Source organism: Dermochelys coriacea, chromosome 5 (assembly GCF_009764565.3).
Source record: "Dermochelys coriacea isolate rDerCor1 chromosome 5, rDerCor1.pri.v4, whole genome shotgun sequence".
NCBI classification, from domain to species: domain Eukaryota; kingdom Metazoa; phylum Chordata; order Testudines; family Dermochelyidae; genus Dermochelys; species Dermochelys coriacea.
In genome coordinates, this window is record NC_050072.1 from 85,498,171 (window position 1) to 85,518,003 (window position 19,833).

At 37.2% G+C, this 19,833-nt stretch overlaps 1 protein-coding gene across 1 annotated transcript; it reads left to right on the forward strand.

Moving 5' to 3' along the window:
* The first annotated feature begins 6,833 nt into the window (after positions 1–6,833).
* On the forward strand, positions 6,834–19,516 carry DIRAS2 (DIRAS family GTPase 2). Its single transcript, XM_038401201.2, has 2 exons — positions 6,834–7,197; positions 17,551–19,516. The coding sequence occupies exon 2, from the start codon at positions 17,588–17,590 to the stop codon at positions 18,185–18,187; it is 600 nt and encodes a 199-aa protein (XP_038257129.1). The 5' UTR covers positions 6,834–7,197; positions 17,551–17,587; the 3' UTR covers positions 18,188–19,516.
* Positions 19,517–19,833: the final 317 nt, after the last annotated feature.

A 19,833-nucleotide genomic window follows, 5' to 3' on the forward strand; every position in this document is an offset into this window, starting at 1 on the left:
AGGCTACCCCACTTTTCCAGTACTCTCATCAATACTTTCAGGCTATACTCTTTCACTGTAAGGCATTTCCATTTTTCATAAAGAGTCTTGCCGCCTGCATTGCCACAGGAGCTGCTCAACTGTTTCTTGGACTTTTCATGTGTCACACAACCTATCTTTGTGCTTATTTACTAAATTTAAATAACCATTCAGGTCACAGTGACTTATTAGCACTCTAAATATAGTTACTTCACTTCCTTTCTCACATCTATTAAGTATAACATTATCCTCCAGTTTAGGACATAATTCATAGAACCTTGGTCCAAAGTTCTTGGCATTTCTTCTTAAGTCCTACTTACTCAGAAGAAGGGTCTCTATATCAGCACCCTCAATTTTTAAGGCACTGTTTGCATCTGCCATTTCATGGCCCAGTATCCTGACATGTGCTGGAATCTACACTGTTATAATATGTACACCTAATTGTACTATCTCCGCAGTTAAGAACAGAATTTCATTGATCAAGTCATTCTGGCTTTCTGAGGGTTCCTTTCTGATTATCACTATACCTAATAAAGAGTCAAATAGGATAGCAGTCACAGTTGCAAGTACCTTATCCAGGTCAGTGCCAATGGTATGCCCATCAATTCAGCCATCATAATTACCACAAAATTAGATAGCCTCATAGATCTCTTAATTCCAAATTCAGGGATACTTATGTCATCACCTCTAGAGCCGTCACTGTAGTTTTGACAATGTTGACCCCATTTGCCATGTGTAAGCTCATAAATCTAAATCATATTTGACACAGTCCTGGTCTTCCCTTTGTTTAATCGCATAAATTGAAATCCACAACAAGAGAGACAACTGTCTAGCTGTAGTTTGATTTCCCATTACTAAAGATTTTAATTTCTTCCAGTCCTTCGTTTTCACCCAAATATTTTACCCACCTGTTGACTGTGTTAGCATGTGGGAGTTCGTGGTGCCAGTTACTTCTTGTTTATTTAATTCCCAACAGTCCTTGTGTATTCATTAGTGTTCTTATCTTCACTGTTTCTCTTAATCATAGCTCAAAAGGTTAAATCTAACATTTTCATCCTTCAGTTTATAGCCATTTCTCCATTTTCTCCATTTCTACCTGCAGCACACAAAATGGTGTCATAATATTCATTCCATATGTGATTTGCAGAGCTTGGGCTTGGATTCACTCTGATTTTTAAGTGTTGATTCAGAAGCTGAATTAAAGGCTTGGTATCCATAATTTATAGCTGGTTTTATTAATGTCCTACACAGCATCAGCAACATGTTCTTATGTGCACTCCAATTCTTCCTGCAATACTTTTAAGCAGATTCATCCTATCTTTACACTTAGTCTTGATATTATCTGTATGACCCTTCCATAGTAGTTTGTTATCAAACAATTCCTAAGAATGTAAAATTTTGAACTACCTGCCTTTTTTCTGTATAAAGATATAGGTTGTTTTCTTTCCCAATCTTCCTTTTTGTGAAGATAATTCCCTTTGTTTTAGCCAGTGAGAATTTCAATCCCTGAGCATTTTCCTATTCTGAATTCCTCCCGAGTGGCTCATTGGCCTGTATACCAAACATCTGCAAATAGGGTAATACCCTGTTTCTGCCCATCTGTTCTCTGGGACACAATTAATCATGTTAAACAGGACTGGGCTGATAATACTCTGCCCGTGGAGTGCCACTGGCAAGTTTATAAATATTCGACAAACGTGTCCCCACCCTATCTTCTATGGTTCTATCACTTCAGAAGTCTCTTACACACCAGAACATTACTTTGTACAGTAAGCCTTCCCTCCATACCATGACATGTATGCTTTTTCAACATCCAAAAAGATAGCTCTCATAAATTCTCTGTTCCTTATGGCTTTTTGTATTTCTGTTTCTCCTCTTACAATATGATCAACTGTGCATTTTCCTTTCCTGAAACCATCTTGTACAGTTTATAATTTCATTTTTCCTACTGTGCTAATTATCTCTCATTTATCACTCTTTCCATAAACTTGCCCACATATTGTGTGAGGGTAATAGGTCTATATGCATCCTGTCTTGCACATTCTGTGAGTAGTATGCGTTTCCCTATACATTATTATATAATTTTATTAAAATGCTGCTAGGTGCTTAAGCATTGCATTACCTATGCTCTCTTTACCTGGGGTTGTATTTTTACTTTTATCTATAGCTTTTCTGAGTTCTTGCATGCCAAAATTTTCATTGAGTACATCATCTTATATTCTACCCAACCTTGTAAGAGCTCACAGTTTTCTTCAGCAAACATACTTTTTTTGTTCACAAAACTCTTTACTTTGATTTGTGTCACTACTATCTTTCTGGAACTTTTGCTAAAATGTCTGCTTTTTCTAAGTTAAGAGTTTTAAACTTTATCATTTACTATAAGACCAGGTATAAATTGGTTTTTACGCTATATACCATTTCATTCTTTTCACTTGTTTATATATATCTGAAGTGTTGAAAGCTTTGTTCATTTTCCCACAGTACTTCCTCCAACTCTCCTTCTTTGCCTTTTTAATAGTTCTTTGTGCCACTGCTTTACATCTTTTATAGCTCATTAAGTCCTTGATATTCATTGTATTTTTTGATTGTTTGTATGCCTTATTTCTTTCTTTACTTGCTGCTTTACAATATTCATTCCGTGAGGAAACTGGATTTTTGAGTTTGTGGCAATTTGACATCTTGCTTATCGTTAGGTTGATTACTGCTACAACTCCCTTTATTATATTATCATGAAATTCTTCTAAATTATCACTTATACAATTGGTACTTAGATACTCAGCACACTTATGAGTCCGCAGTTGGCTTTTCTAAGGCCCAAAGTATGAATTCCTTCAGTGTTTTCAACATTATCTTGGTCATGATATGTAAATGGCATAGAGAAGTGATCACTTCCCATTCCATTTTCTTTATAGATTTCCCAGATGTGTTTGCTTGCTATATTGCTTGTTGCAATTCTCACATCTAAACATGAAAAGGTTCCATCCATCCACCTAATTAAAGCTAGTAGGTGCTCCACTATTGAGCATTACCAGCTTATGCATGTCAATGAACTGTTTGCCATTATAATCAGTTTTTCGACTTTCTTACAATTCATTATGGTCATTAAGGTCTCCACAAATAATATAATTATTATTTATCTGGATACAATTAACTTAGGCTTGAATAGAGACTGGGAATGGATGAGTCATTACACAAAGTAAAACTATTTCCCCATGGTATTTCTCCCCCCACCCCACCCCCAACTGTTCCTCAGATATTCTTGTTAACTGCTGGAAATAGCCTACCTTGCTTGTCACCATGAAAGGTTTTCCTCCCTCCGCCCCCTCCCCCGCTGCTGGTGATGACTTATCTTAAGTGATCAGTCTCCTTACAGTGTGTATGATAAACCCATTGTTTCATGTTCTCTCTGTGTGTATATCAATCTCCCCTCTGTTTTTTCCACCAAATGCATCCGATGAAGTGAGCTGTAGCTCACGAAAGCTTATGCTCTAATAAATTTGTTAGTCTCTAAGGTGCCACCAGTACTCCTTTTCTTTTTGCGAATACAGACTAACACGGCTGCTACTCTGAAACCTATTTCAAAAACAGTTTTCTTTAATTCCTGACCATGTCTTATTAAACTATGTGCATTCGAGCAAAAAATTGTTAGAGCTTAGATGTTTAAATGACACTATTACTTTCATTTAAAATTGTGATGAATGCGATCTATTGAGAGATTGCCTATATGCAAATACTTTTCTGCTCCTTTCATTATAATTTTTATTTTTTCAATCTTCTTTCCTGTCTATAAAGTGCAATTAATCAATTCTTTCATAAATGCTGTAAATTTATTTTTGCCTATAAGCACTACATTTTCATTTATTCCCCTTATATTATCTTTCCTGCCGTAAGCTACATATTGTAGTACCAGTAGCTCTTTCTGCTGTCACTTCCTGGCTTTTATATTCCCTATCCCAACTCCTCCCACAGCTGGGTTTCACGTGCAATTAGTGCTTATCAATCCCTGGCTTCCCTCCAAGTGCATCATATAAAATTAATTGACCCCTTCTGGTCAACATTAATACACTCAAGGTTTATGTGGGATGGACACCTTGTCACACATGGTATCCCTTTCAATACAAAGATTAATGGCCCACGTATATACAGGCAAATCTAATAATTTCAATAGGGATATAGCCGGAGTATGGATTCCAGGACAAGAACTCATACATGTCAGTATAGGGATTTATCAATCATCTCCAAAGGAAAAAATAATGTTTTGGGTAGGGGAGAATCACACACATTGACCAAAGGAATATTTTGGACATGAAATAAATTGAAAAGAATGGGAATCTCAAAAGGACATTTTCTTAAAAGCAGATGACTCTGATTAGAAAAAAATTCCACTGAAATGTAGTTCAACAGTTAAATCTCCAAGACATGAATGAAGTTGGAATGTGCAAAAAACTCACAGAAAGACATGGCTCATGAAGGGCTTGCTCCTGCTCTTTCTCCCTTTGAAGTGAATGGCCAAATTCTCATTGATTTCAGTGACAGTAGGATCACAATTCAGATATGCAAAAAGAAAAGGAGTACTTGTGGCACCTTAGAGACTAACAAATTTATTAGAGCATAAGCTTTCGTGAGCTACAGCTCACTTCATCGGATGCATTTGGTGGAAAAAACAGAGGGGAGATTGATATACACACACAGAGAACATGAAACAATTTTCCACCAAATGCATCCGATGAAGTGAGCTGTAGCTCACGAAAGCTTATGCTCTAATAAATTTGTTAGTCTCTAAGGTGCCACAAGTACTCCTTTTCTTTTTGCACCCACTGTTCCTCAGATATTCTTGTTAACTGCTGGAAATAGCCTACCTTGCTTCTCACCATGAAAAGGTTTTCCTCCTACCCCTCCCCTCTCCCCCCCCCCCCCGCTGCTGGAGATGGCTTATCTTAAGTGATCACTCTCCTTACAGTGTGTATGATAAACCCATTGTTTCATGTTCTCTGTGTGTGTATATCAATCTCCCCTCTGTTTTTTCCACCAAATGTATCCGATGAAGTGAGCTGTAGCTTACGAAAGCTTATGCTCTAATAAATTTGTTAGTCTCTAAGGTGCCACAAGTACTCCTTTTCTTTTTGCGAATACAGACTAACACGGCTGCTACTCTGAATTCAGATATGTAAACTGGAAAATTATCTATTACAGGCTGTGCCTGCATGCCAATACAGAAATAGCCAAGCTGAATCTGGAGAAGTACTGTACTCTTCTCTGTCTGATTCAAGCATACGGGGCCAAATTCCACTCTCACACTATGGGGGGATTGCACCAGTGGAACTGCGAGTCCAAGTTGACTTGCTGTATTGTAAAGCTCCTAGAATATGACACTTAGCTATGGAAGGGTGCTTATTGCTGAGCTGGTCACAATTCTCTAATACCACTGGGTCTCAGAGTCACAATCTCTTGCTGGGAAGTAGGTGGAGGAAGGAGGTAGGAAGTTATCTGTACCAACCCTAGGTGCAGATTGCTTCCTCTAGGCACATTAAAATAGTCATAATCTGGTTAAATTTCTACTGTGACACATACATCTACTGGAAAAACCTTTCATATATGTGTTCAGCTGGTGCCCATTAAGATTAATAATGGAGTCATGCTGAAAATAAGCAAAACAAAACCTCATGAAATAAGTGTGTCATTGAATTCCAAACATCAGACCAGCCAGTGCAGCCACGGTGAGTTTACCACTTGCCCCCTTCAGCAGGCATGCGAGACCTGAAAACTGAACACCTGCAGACCCATTGTGAGGGGCAGACATAGCATAGAAAGGCTGCTCTAGGGTACTTAGCACCACCTGCACCTTGCAGAACCAGAGCTCCATAGCGGCACATTCAGAAGTATCATTCATTGGAGGGATGAGCTCAAGGCCAGTTCTTTCAAGACTTCACACACCTACATATCACAAGCTCTGAATGAAGGGTTGAGGGTAGAAGATACTGTTGATCCAAGCCCTGTCACTGGGTTATGGAGTGATTACTCCTCCCCCGCCCCCAACTGCACAAACAGTCTGTTTTTTTGGTAGCTTTTGCAATGGGTCCTGAGATTTGACCCTGAACAAAAAACTCTTCTGAATGTTAAAATGGGCATTAGTATAGAAGATAAAGGGAATGATAGCCTTTAGATCAGATTTTCACAACTAATCATGAATATTTACCAGTGCAGGCATAAAATCTATTCATTCATTTTAATATGGTGACTATTCATAAAGAAAAATGAAACTATTTTACTAGTCCCCCCAAAATACCAAAGGCAAACAAGCAAAACCCCTCACCTGCTTCAGGTGAGTGGAAGTTTGCAAGGCTGAGTTAGATCATTAGACCAAAAAGTGATTTTTATTTCATTTACAATAAATTATTTTATTGCATTTTTCCAATAAATTTTTGCCATAAGGGCCAGTTCCTCACCTGATGTAGATTAACCTAGCTCAGGTGACCTGAGTGGTGCTACACTAATTTACACCAGCTGAGGACAAGTCCAAGCATATCTTGGTGAGCTTTATAAAGCTAAAAGGAAAGTGCTTGCTCCATATTAGGTACTTAGAGAAAGGGAGATGTGTGTACAGAGATGATTACATACAGCAGTCTTAAAATTACAGAATACTAAATGTTTAGAGGACCTAAAATAATTAAATGTAAGACTAATTGTACAAATAACATTGCAGTTGATAAAGTGACCAGAAAATTCCAGCCCTTAAAAACATATATATGTTCCACAGTTACTCAGTAGGTGGCACTTAAAAGCTTAGATGAGCTTTGCAGTCGCCATTTAAGTACCAGCAGCAGCTGAAGCTGAAGTCAGTACATCTCTGAGAGCGAAGTGTGTATGTGTGTCTGGAGGGAGATTGCAACCAAGCCAACAAAAGCATTAACGACGGCCCGGGCATCCAGAGAGAGACACACACACACACACACACACACACTAGAGTAGGACCAGAACAGCAAGAGCACAGGCAACAGAACGAGGATCAGACAGCAGCAACCAACAAGAGAGAAGCAGCCGGCTGAGTTACAGCTCCTTTATTTAAAAACAGATAGCTTAGCTTTCTCTCGGAGGAAACCCACAACAGAAAGGCTATACTGCTGGTACTATGACAGGCAAGAACTGAAGAGCATTTAGCAGAGTTGTGTTGCTTCTCAGGTAATCTTATTAAACCATTTTTTCTACTCAACATTGTATAAGAACCATTAGCTGTGTATTAAGAGTAGGTGAATTTTTTTTCTTAGCCAAACCCAGTAGTCCTTCCTCAGGCATAAGTCCCACTGAAATCAATGGGAATTTTGCATGAGTGAAGATTGCAAGATTTGGTCCTAACTGCATATCTCATGCAGATGAAATGTTATGTTATAAGTAATGGTTGGAAAGAAAGACTGGAGCTGGTGACAAGAGTACTGGCTATATGTGGAAAAATGTTTCTTAGTTTACTGGGATATCAGTAATAGCTTTGTAACAAAATTTGAAAAATATTTTCATTCAAATATGATGGGCTAAATTCTGCCCTCATTTACACCAATGCAATCCATTGGTTAAAATTGATGTTCTAGTTTAAATGAAGATATTTAACCATATATGATGGAAAATGGGAGGGGGAAATGTTGAGTATGAATCAAATAAAGATTTTCTCTTTTCCTAAAGCAATAGAACTAAATTTTAGACAACTCTTGAGTATTCCTCTTGCAGGCTGACTATTTTTATTTTTACTCAACATCTCACCTTACTCTTATTGCTCTTTTCTCTGTAAAAGGTGGGCTGTTATATATGCTGAAGTACACAGTCACAATGGTGTGAAGTTCAGGATAGAGCAACAAGATTTAAGTAATATCCTTAAAAGTAATTATATGCACTAAATATTTACTTGCCTATATGTGTATATATACAAACTATATATGCATGCACAATATATATACATACACACACACACACACCTCTCAATATAAATGGAACTTTTATGGTTGATCTTTATGGCTACTTTTGCCAGGGTTTACAGATTCAACTGAATCAAAAGTATTTACAGATCCTACAGTTTTTAGATTTGGGTCAACCTGCCATTTTGGTGTTTCTTCACTGACAGACAGCTTTTTCTGGGGTGTAAGGAATTACCACCCAGGGTTCCAGTTACATTTACTATGCATTTTATTAGTCAGTCCTTGGGGACTGTTAGGTGTGTCATTGCTAAGGTTTGTAAAATGAGTGATACCACAAGATTCCGTCCTATCTCCAATTGTATGTGGTCATTTCTAACTATAGGAGAATTTCAGCTATTCAGCTGTAAATCTATTGCCCTATAGAATCCTAAAGTCTGGAAAAACATTTGAATGATATGTCCAGCTATTTCGTTCTCAACCCCGGGAAGACAGAAGTCTTACTGTTCAGTAGATGTTTTCAATAGCAGGAGGTCTCTTCTTTGTGTCCCTATTTGTGTAGGCATGTGGCCACAAAGATTAGGAACTTTGGTATCACTTTTGACCATGCCCTCTGCATTGAAAGCCAAGAACTGAAGTGATTTTCCTCCAGGTGTGCCACACTTTTGTTTATTCCAAGATGGTCTTATAGCAGAAATGCATGCCTTTGTGACCCTGAGGCTCACTGTAATAACCTCTTCAAAGACCTCTCAGCTAAGATGCACCAACATTTGGCACTTGTTCAGTAACATGACTGCTCACCAGTTTGAGTCATCATGATTATATTACATCTAACCTGTATTCTCTTCATTGCTATTCTTTAAAGTGGTGGATTCAAATATGAATTGGTACTGCTTGTTTTTAAAGCTTTTGTTGGTGTTGGCTGTGGCTATACATTCAAGACCTTTCTGCTGAGAAATATTTGTACTTTGACACATCTGACCATTTGAAGGTTCTACCATTGTGTCCAAAGCTAGCAGATGACCACAATTTTGTTCTGGTATGATGTGAAATGCATTCCCCCCCCCACTGAAATCTCTCTCATTTTCCTCCCAGCACCCTTTTAAAAAGCACCTCACTATTTTCTTGTTCAAATGTGATTTTTACAATGATTATTTGAGGGTCTCTATTTATTTTCTCCCCAACAGTCTTTCCCTTTTTTAATAAGACTCTTCAGTGTGTGTGTGTGTGTGTGTGTGTGTGTGTGTGTGTATAATTCAAAAGGGCATCATTTTATTATACTGTATTTGTTTGTATTTTGCTATGCATCTCCATGAATGTTTTTGCAGTAGTGGCGAAACTTCTAAAATCAATGTACACATTTGTGCATTTCACCCCCAATTTGCATATGAGCATCCGAGCATTTCCACACCTCAGTTGGAACTGCACTCATGTCAAAAGCTTTGGTCCAATAGTTTACTGCCTTTACTGTATATTGACATGCTATTCAATTCTCCAGATTTTTTTCTTTTAATACCCTTCATGGTGCTTTAATCAAGCAAGCACCAATGTTACAGACTAGATCCACAAGGAAAAACAATCATTGTGCATTTGTGAAGGCTGTTACATGATGTTAGAAATATGGATCCCCCCCCCCCTTTTTTAAACACACATTCTAGTAAAAGGCACCTTGTCCACAGCAAAATGTCACCTTTTTTAAAAAAAATCAGTCTATTTAGTTATCTTCAGTTTCAGTATAGCAGGAAAAAAAATCATATTGGATCATCTGTTTTCTGGGATTATATCGAAGTTTCACATGGAACTAGGGACCAATTAAATTATCTTTACTCTAATTGCTGGAAAGATAGCAAATAAGAACTTCCAGGTGAGAACATGTCTTTAAATCTAAATTGAACCTCAACCTATTTTGTGTTTTGAGATTATTTTAAAAAAAAAATCCAAACAATAAGCCCTTTACCGGATCTTGTACAGCACTTGAATAGGATGTAAAGAAAAAGAGAAGAGCAAAGTTTGTCAGCTCCTTAAAATGAGGAAGAAGAGACTTATACTAGTGACATGAAGACTCTAATTTTCCTCTCACACAATGAAAGTCAGCAGCAGCTTCTCTGGAGCAAATGAATTTAACGCCAGAGGAAAACTGATGTAACAGAGATCAATCTCCCAGATTTCCTAAAGGGTGGGAGTGCTGCCAAACCCTGTAGCAGTGAAATGCAGCCTACCTAATAGTTATTGCAGCTAATGGGATAGTTTCTGGTTGAGACTGGATTGGTGGCACTGAAGTGCTTGCATCCTTTTGTATTCCTGCTTTAAGATGGATGTGCAGTGCAGCAAGGCAACAGCATACAAAAGGCAAATCCATTTCTGGGTTGTTCAAGGTGCTTCAATTTAATGTCCAGTAACTCTGACTTAAAATCAATGTCATGCACAGTTGAGATTAAAATAAAATAAAATAATGTAATTGTATGTTTTTCTTCTCCAAACAAGTCTAACTAGGTAGTATCTTATTTGAAAAAGTCGGTAATTTCAACAGTCAAATATCAGCTATAGCTGATAACTGAAATATTGAGTATTAAAAATAAGCCCTAATGGAGAAAGATGGTCTCCTTAAAATCTGCCAAATTCCTTCAACCAAACATTGTAAACGTCAATAGAGAATAACTGGGAAAAGATTTTTTTATATACAAGTATGTTTCATTGTATTTAATTTACTTATTTATATTTACTTATCATTTAGTCTTAATGATACTGTTTTGTTCTTAATTCATGTGTGTTCTTTCTTGGTAACATTGGCTGAAATGAGAGGGAATATAATGAAACATAGGTATATTTACCTCAAACACAGAGAAACTACTCAAAGTCTAAACTAACAAACAAGTTTTTATTATTCTTTTCTTTTTAGTAAACAGTCTTCAGTCTTCTGAAATTCAGGAGATTCCAAAAGGAAGAGATGTGGGTTTTGAAAATAAATGTTGAAATTGTTTACTTTAAAGTAAATTAAAATATAAACTTATAAAACAAATTCAACTTTGCCTGTTCACTCCTGCAGTTTGGCAGCAAATAGATTTGTATGAACAATTAGAAACCCCTTCAGAAACCCATTATTGCCATACAACAGTATACAAATTATACTCAGATCTTATCTTAAATCCTTGTTTTACAAACAGCTTCAAAATATAGTTTAAAACACTGCATTGATTGTTTGGTATTTTGTTCAGGGGTTTTATCTTGTGAAATTGAGATTATTAAGACAATAGGCCAAGTTCCAATATCCTTACTCAGGCTGAGTAATGCTTTATGCCACAGTTAATATAATTGACTTTAATGGGACTATTCTGGAGTAAGGTTCTGTTCAACATGAGTAAAGGTATCAGAATGTGGCCCAGTGTTCATGATAGTCATCACGAACGCAATAGAACGCAATAGAAAATAAAATTTGTTATGGTTTTTCATAAGGAAGAACTACAGGATTTGGCTCAATTTCTAACCTTTCTGTTTCCATTGAAGATCTGGACCAATAGCTTTTTGTCATAACAATAAAATTAAGCTTTTCAGGACTAAAGGACTGGGCGATTAGAATAAACAAAACATTTGTAGTGTTTCTGTTATTCCCTCTAGCAAAAAGAAAGTAGTCTGAAGTATGTATATATCTTTATATACATAGTTGCCAATTCTTGTGCTTTTTATCATGAGTTTCACAATATTTGTTGTTTATCCCACTCTAATCAATTTGTCTAGATGTATAAAGTTATACATATTCATAAGTGTTTGCAGAATCAAGGCCTAAAATCTGATCCTGCAGTCCTTACTCTGACAAAACTTCTACTGAATAAGGATTCTAGAATTTGACAGGCTGGCATAGAATAAATAAATTTAACAACATTGTATTTTATTTTGTAAGGGCCAAATCCTGCTTACTTACCTCAACTTCAGTTTAATTGGAACTACTCCTGAGAGAAAGGCAAGCAGGATTTGGCCCTAAGTATTTAATGGACTAAAGTGCTAATTCAGTATGGTACTTAAATATGTGTGTAACTTTAAGAATAGGAGTAGTTCCATTAAATCAATCTGACTTCTCATGTGCTTAAAGTTAAGCCTGATTTTAACTACCTTGCTAAATCAGAGCCAAAACTATGAAAGATTTTTTTTTAATTTACCAGCATCAGAAACTAAAAATTAACATGGGGTTTGTTAAACAGATATTGGACTAGTACTCATTATACTAGATAATAGTTTGCCTTTTGGTTTTGTCATTTTATGAAATCCATTCATATTTACATATGCATTTCTCTAGTGCTCAATCTTCCGATGCATGGTGCACTCTAGTCACAATCTAACAAAGCACTTAAATATGTCCTTATCTTTAAGTCTCATGCTCATAATATGGGTATCATCTTTGACTTGGACCTTTCTCTTGATCCTTACATCCAGACTATGTCTAAATCTTGCCAGTTCTTTCAGCATAAGATCTGTAAGATATGGCCTTTTGTATCCATCCACACATCTTAAACTCTTGTCCAGGCTATAATCATGTCTCAGTTACTGATACATGTTTCTCTCTGGCCTTGACAAACATAATCTTGCCCCACTCACATTCATCCAGAATGTTGGAGCAAAAATCTTTTCCCTACCCTGTTGCTTTCACCATGTCACACCTCTCTTTGAATCCCTCCATTAGCTCTCCTTTCTCTATCACATTAACCAAAAGCTGTTTGTCTTCACTTTCAAGACCCTGCATGGCCTCACCCCACCCTACCTATCATCTCTGATTCACCATCAAGATGTTGACTCCCACTTCTGGTCAGCCCACAAGGCCAGCCTCTATTGCTCACTTTCAAACAATCACCTTCATACTTTCTTTCACGCTACCCCTCATGCTTAAGAGGCGCTCCCCATAAACATCCATAAAGCTACCTCATTATCCTCCCTCAAAACTCTCCTCTGCGTTAATGCCTGTAAAAAAATTGACAACAAATAGGCTGCTGGTATGCTGAGACCACAGCCTACCATGCTGACAATCATCATCTTTGTTTCTTGTATTTCCATCTCTCTCCATCTGTTGTCTCTTGTCTTACACTTAGATTGTAAACTCTTTGGGGAAGGGACTTTCTTTTCATTCTGCAGTTTTACAGCTCCTAGCACAGTGAGGTCCTGGTCCATGACTACAGCTCGTAGGTGCTATGGTAATACAAATAACATTGTCCTGGGTTAATAACTAGTCAAAATTTTATTATTAATATGATATCAATATAGAATACTTTTTTCACTTTATTGAGGGAAATGTCTTCCTCGAAAATGTCTTCTGTACAATATTTCATAGGTGTTCAAACAGTTTTAAAGGACACTCATTTGGAATATTATTTGAACCTCTTTTAACCATACAGGTGCAAACTTTTTTTCTACACAAGTAAACTAACCTCAGGAGAAATGTCATGCATTGGAACTGATTGTTCTATGGATATTTTATCTTTGAAAAAAACATAGAAATTAATGACTGCTCATTGAAAATATGCCAGTTACTTTGCAAAATCAGAGCATAGCTTCTGTAATCAATGAATGATATAGCTGCTGGGTTCTGCCTCCTTTAAATGCTCATTTGTCTTTGAGACAGAAGTTTAGGGCTCTTGTTCTTAAAAAAAATACTTTCAATATTAAAGTCACTGTTTTATTTGCACATTTTGGGACAGATTCTCCATTGCAGTATAACCACTGTCTTTTGCATTGTGGATGAAATCTGCTATAAAGCCAGTGTGTCCAGCCTGATAAGATCATCCCAGTTCAAGAGAGATGCTCTGGTGGCTTGGGCAGGCTTTATGCTCTCCCCTTCATTGCTGGTATCAGAGCAACGAAGATGGGTTGTAGCTGAACAAAAGTGTGTGTGGTCACTCCAATTCATAGATTTTATTTAAAGCGATTATGCTCATCGAATCCAATCTCCTGCAAAATACACACATTCCTACCTGTGGTTTTGACCCCATAGTGCTTTTATCAACCCTTTGGCTGCTCTAACTTAATACAGGGGGACCAATCCTGCATAAATCAGTGAAGTTCACAAGTGAGCTTGTATCCCCTTCCGGTCAATTTGCATTGTGTGCAATTCGGAAAATAGGTAACCCTTCTGAGTAGTTTGAGTTTGTGCATCTTACAAAATACATGGAGTAGAAGATGTCCTTATTCTCAAAAAACGAGCAAAAATTATTGAAGAGGGCATCCCAGATAGAAGATGGAGTGTGAGAGCCCAGAGCCTTATTTTGATTTCCCTGTATAGAAACTAATGCTGTCCACTGTGAAACCACATTATTCTACTACCTCCTGACTGGATTCACATGCAAGCCAATTAGTCAGTATTGCCTCTCCCATTTAATTTGATTGTGACTACCTTTCATCATGAACCCTAATCCCGCTTTTGCTCGTGGTCCCTGAACAAAACTCTTGAAGTCCACAAGCCTCCACCGAATCACTGATCCAATTAGTAACTCCCTTCCTCATCCCCCACACAGTACCTTTTCCAGTGACTACTTCAAAGCAATTCTAAACCCAAATAAATAATCATCTTTCCAGTGTCCAATAATAGAATGTCATTTGGTCAACATGACCCAGCATATTCAGAAATAATCACATAATTTCTAATTGCTGCACCCAATGACCTAGACAAAAATCACTGATTTCCTTTTTAATTGTATTTTTTTCACTGTCAAGAGCTATTTCACTACATGCATGCCTTATACCCAGTATTCAGAAACAATGTTCAATCAGACTACGTTATAGGTCTGATTTCACAAAGTACTTGTAAGCATATACTCACCTCCATCTCTGTGCAGCAAAGCACTTTTGCAACTGCTTAAATGCTTTGCTGAACTGGGACCTAAATCACTTGAACAGACTCCCTTTATTTCTATAACCCAATACTTTGTGGGCACCATCCATCTGACCATTATCCCCTCTCCATTATACACAACAAGCATATCAAAGGCTATTAAATTCTGGGACACACAAAGAAGATTTGGTATTAGTTGATCATACATTTTCTTATAGAGAATTCTACATTATTATCTGGCTTTAATTTAGCTGAACACTAACACTGGGCGAGATTCCTAGCCCATTGAAAAATACATAGGAGTGCCTGCATAAACAAATGTGCTTGGGAGATCTCTTATCACTTGTTCTAATAAAAATTAACAAATATTGACCAATGACAAAACTCTAAAGCCAAATGCATTTTTTTTAAAGATACTAATCCTCCCATTCCCAGGGTGCCTAACCACATGGTCTTTTCACCCAAACTTCAGCACTGCTGAGGTGGTTGTCCCAATCATGCATGAATATATCTCAAAAGAATGTAATTACTCAAGCTGGAATTGGTGAGAATATAAGGGTTGACAACTGTACTTATGAAAAGTACCAGGGGATCTTTAATCACCAGGGTCTTTGTTTTACATCTCATCTGAATGATGACATCTCCAAAAATTGTCCCTCTCACCATGTTGTGATTCTTTACTGACTCAAAGGACACCTAACAAATCACTGGCTCCCTTTCCTGCTTCATCTAGGTGTTCCTTAGAGGTTTTCAATCCTCTTGCTGATTCTGCTTACTAGCTTGTGAGATCTGACAGCATACGGTAGAATGGCTGCGGGCAAAGAGAATGCACAGCAATACCGTTAAGAGGTTCCTGGAATATACTTCATTCTAAATTCTATATTGCATAGCAGGCATTAAGAAAACCCAAAGAGATCACAGGTCAATTGGCTTAATGACTTTTTGCACCACTTAAATGATCTGACCAAAGCGCAATCGTACCATAGCTTTGAAGTCCCTCTTCACATCACCACACGAAGGATTTTGTTACATTTAATGTCAGACACCAGGAGATTCCCCTCCTTTACTACAGAGAAGGTAGATCCAAAACAGTTGAAATACATACAAAACCTACACTTTGCAAAGGTATATTAATAATAAATAAAAGATCTTTTTAAAAAACCTTAACATCCATTGTCCAATAGCCTCCTGAAGAGCATGGAGTTGCCATCGTGCAGAAAAACTTTAAAACATGGTAGTTATCAATATATGGATTAACTAAAAACAAGGCAACTTGCCATAGTAGCTTATCAAAGCAGGAGCTGAATATGACAAAACACTCAGAAAACAAAATTGTTGTCTATCTTTTCAGACAAACTGAATGCATGAGATAATTTTTAATTTTCATTAGGAGTAAATTCTCCATCTCTTGATGTCTTAGAGACATGCGTTTCTGGATGATATGTTTTAGTCAAACAAGTTATTGGGCTCCACACAGAGGTAACTGGGTGAAATTTAATGGCCTGTGATACACAGGATGTCAGACTACATGATCTAAGGGTCCCTTTCTGGCCTTAAACTCAATTAAACTATGAACTATCCTTCCTTTATTCTCTGCTTCCCCTTTTAAGGTCCAATTTGCCAGCCCTTATGCCTGCATAAGTCTCACTGAAATTCAGAGAAGTTTTGTATCATTCAGAGCCTGACAAACACCCATTGAAGTGAATGGGAATTTTTCCATTTTTTATAAATGGGTACTGTGTCAGTCCCAAAGTCAGCAGGATTTAGCCCTTCGATAAACCCATGATTATAGCCAAAGTTTCTCTAATTCTGGAACTACCATAGATAACAGAACTTTGGATACCTTTTTACACATGGAATACATTATTATTATGACCAGATTTATAGTTAATTGCTTAGGGAGAGATTTTTGGTGACAGGTAATCTTGCTGAACCTACTGAACTTCAAGGTAGACAGAGAAATCACTACCAAGTATATCGTGCATTATCATTCCTTTGATAGATTTGACAGTATGATTCTTTTCAAAGTCCTATGAAGATGCAGGTATCTCTTTTCTGGTAAATATAAACAAATATTAACATGCAAAAATTATAATGTGCAATAAATAAAATCAGAATCAAAAGCTATAGTTTCCCACTTGAATTATAAATTAGCGTGCTCATTTAGGAAATAAAACAATATTTTTGAGGTAAAACTAAAGTGGTGAAAACCCCCAAAGACAGACTATGAAACACAGTGCTACCAATGAAATATTAGCACTTATCCATTAGTTTCAAGTTTTGCTTCTGAAAGGTATGAATGGTACAACACTGGAGACAAATTCTCTATCCACAGAAGAGGTATAGCATGGGCAGAAGGATAAGTTCACACACACTAGTCTCCCCATCAATATGCCTCAACAATGACCTGTAGTACATCTTCTATGGGTGAGAGTGTAACTCCATCTCCATAGCCAATTCAGTCTCTTGGTAGACAGACTGTCAACAAGGATGTCAAATGGATGGGTATTTTTTGGGCTATGTACATTTGCCCACTAGTAACTGGGCTTAAAGTTACACATTCAATTTATAAAGGTCACCAGATAAGCACAAAATAGCAGCAATTTTCATTCATTATCAACCTGCACTGGGTTGGAATCCAGAAACAGTGCTGAGATGAATTGCTGTATAGCCCTTGATCAGTCCTTTTGAGTCATTATGTATTATTAATGTGCTATTACTTCAGTCATTTTCTCAAGTCTTTTTTTACCATAGAAGTTATAAAGCATTTTCCCCATGGAAAGCTGAATTAATATTTTGTTACATTTTCCTTCCTAGGTTTCCCCCCAGTTGAGCATCAGATACAGTGAAAAGCATGCCTGAGCAAAGCAATGATTACAGGGTGGTGGTGTTTGGAGCTGGAGGAGTTGGCAAAAGTTCCTTGGTCTTGAGGTTCGTCAAAGGCACTTTCAAAGAGAGCTACATTCCTACCATTGAAGACACCTACAGGCAGGTGATCAGCTGTGATAAGAGCATATGCACTTTGCAGATTACCGACACTACTGGGAGCCATCAGTTTCCAGCCATGCAACGTCTGTCTATTTCCAAAGGACATGCTTTCATATTGGTTTTTTCAATCACCAGCCGACAGTCCTTGGAGGAACTCAAACCCATCTATGAACAAATCTGTCAGATTAAAGGGGATGTGGAAAGCATTCCAATTATGTTGGTGGGGAATAAAAGTGATGAAAACCAAAACCGAGAGGTGGAGAACAGTGACGGAGAAGCCATGGCCAAGAAGTGGAAGTGTGCCTTTATGGAGACTTCTGCCAAGTTGAACCACAATGTGAAAGAGCTGTTCCAAGAGCTGCTAAACCTAGAGAAACGCAGGACTGTGAGTTTACAAATTGATGGTAAAAAAAGCAAACAGCAGAAAAGGAAAGAGAAGCTGAAAGGCAAATGTGTGGTCATGTGAAAATTGCACTGTTATGAAGCAACCATGTAGTCTCATTCTTTCTGACAAAACCCAACGTGAAACTTATAGACAACGAGGAACCATGTAAAATCCTATTTATTAGTAGCTGTTATAAAAGAAATACACTCGATTTTTTTTAAAAGAGGAGTTTATTTGCTATGAAAAAAACCTCCCAGCAACTCAAATCATAGTTAGAAAATAAAATCAAGAATGAAAAAAGTAGGAAAGGATTTCTAATTTTAAAGCAAATAGAAGAAAAATAATTCCTTATTAACAATATACTGCACTATGGAAGGACTGGAAGTCAGTTACTTATGTTTACTATGCTGTTTGCATATAACTGTAATGGAAGGTGATATATCTACATAATGCAGATTTAGAAGAGAAAAATTCCGATGAAGAAATCTAGAATGTATAAATGCATGTTGGATTAATTTATCATAGCCTTCAAGAATGCTGGAGATAACACAAATATTTTTCTGTACAAGTCTTGGTGCTGACTGTTCAGGGTTGGAGTATGTGGGGAAGAAGATAACCCTGGAGCTACCAATTTATAAACTATTGTACATTTGGGGGAAATAAAGGGGTTATGCAGCGAAATGTGATATTGATTCTCTCCTCTTACCATATTATGTCCCTCCTTAGTATTATGCTGATGAGCAGTGTTTGAACTGAACTATGGGGAGGGGGGAAAATCTCCTTGGGTCAGCGCGAGATCATCCCAAGCTCTCTGGACCCAGCTAAACCATCATTTTCAGGGATGGCCTGAACTTCTGGCCCCAAGATATTTCCGAAGCAAATATTTGCCTTTGGAGCATGTCAGTTTATATCATATGGTGTGCAGATGCGGGAGGAGGACATACTTTGGACTCCCTCTACAAAGGCTTCTGTGGAAATTATTCAGTTCAAACATTTCTGATAAGAGCACAATATGATTGGTTAATGAACAGATTGTCTATAGAATTGCAGGCAGGTGTGTGTGTGAGAGAGAGAATGATTTTGCTCATATTGCCAGATTTGCCAAATCAAACTTCTGTATAATTACTGCATCTGAATTAGAATTTTGCCTGCATCTTATGATAAACATACACTAAACTATTAGATTTATTGTCTTTAAATTGGCAAATGGGGGTTATATTTATTATTGTGGTCTGAACAACTGAGACTATTCAGGGAACCATATCTGGCTGTCTACTTAGAGAGAACTTTTATTGGCCCCATCTCTAGTGGCATTAATATAAGACTTGCCTAGGTAAAGACTACAGGATTTGGCACATTAACAGTTCAGTCAAAAAGTGAGTTACAATGCAATACTAGGTTCACAATAGAGAAACAAGTTACGACTTTTTTTTAAGGGAAACTGCTTTTTTGCAGTCCAAGATGGAGAAAAAGTATATTTAATGTGAGTTATTTTGAAATCTCTCCAAAGTTTTTTTTTTTAAATACACAACATGAATGGTTTGCTCTATGTTCTACAACTAACAGCAAAATGAAGACCATCAAAGATGAAAAAAGCACATTAATTTTTAACGGCTATAAAATTGTATATTCTACAGTTTGCACCTTTCTGCTTTAAAACAAAAGGTATTTTTCACAAACGTGCATGTCAAAAGCATATTATTGTAAAATGCAGTCAGATACGAGGA

Excerpts from the sequence above, each read along its gene's own strand:
- DIRAS2 (XM_038401201.2), top strand. The coding sequence starts at position 17,588 with ATGCCTGAGCAAAGCAATGATTACAGGGTGGTGGTGTTTGGAGCTGGA.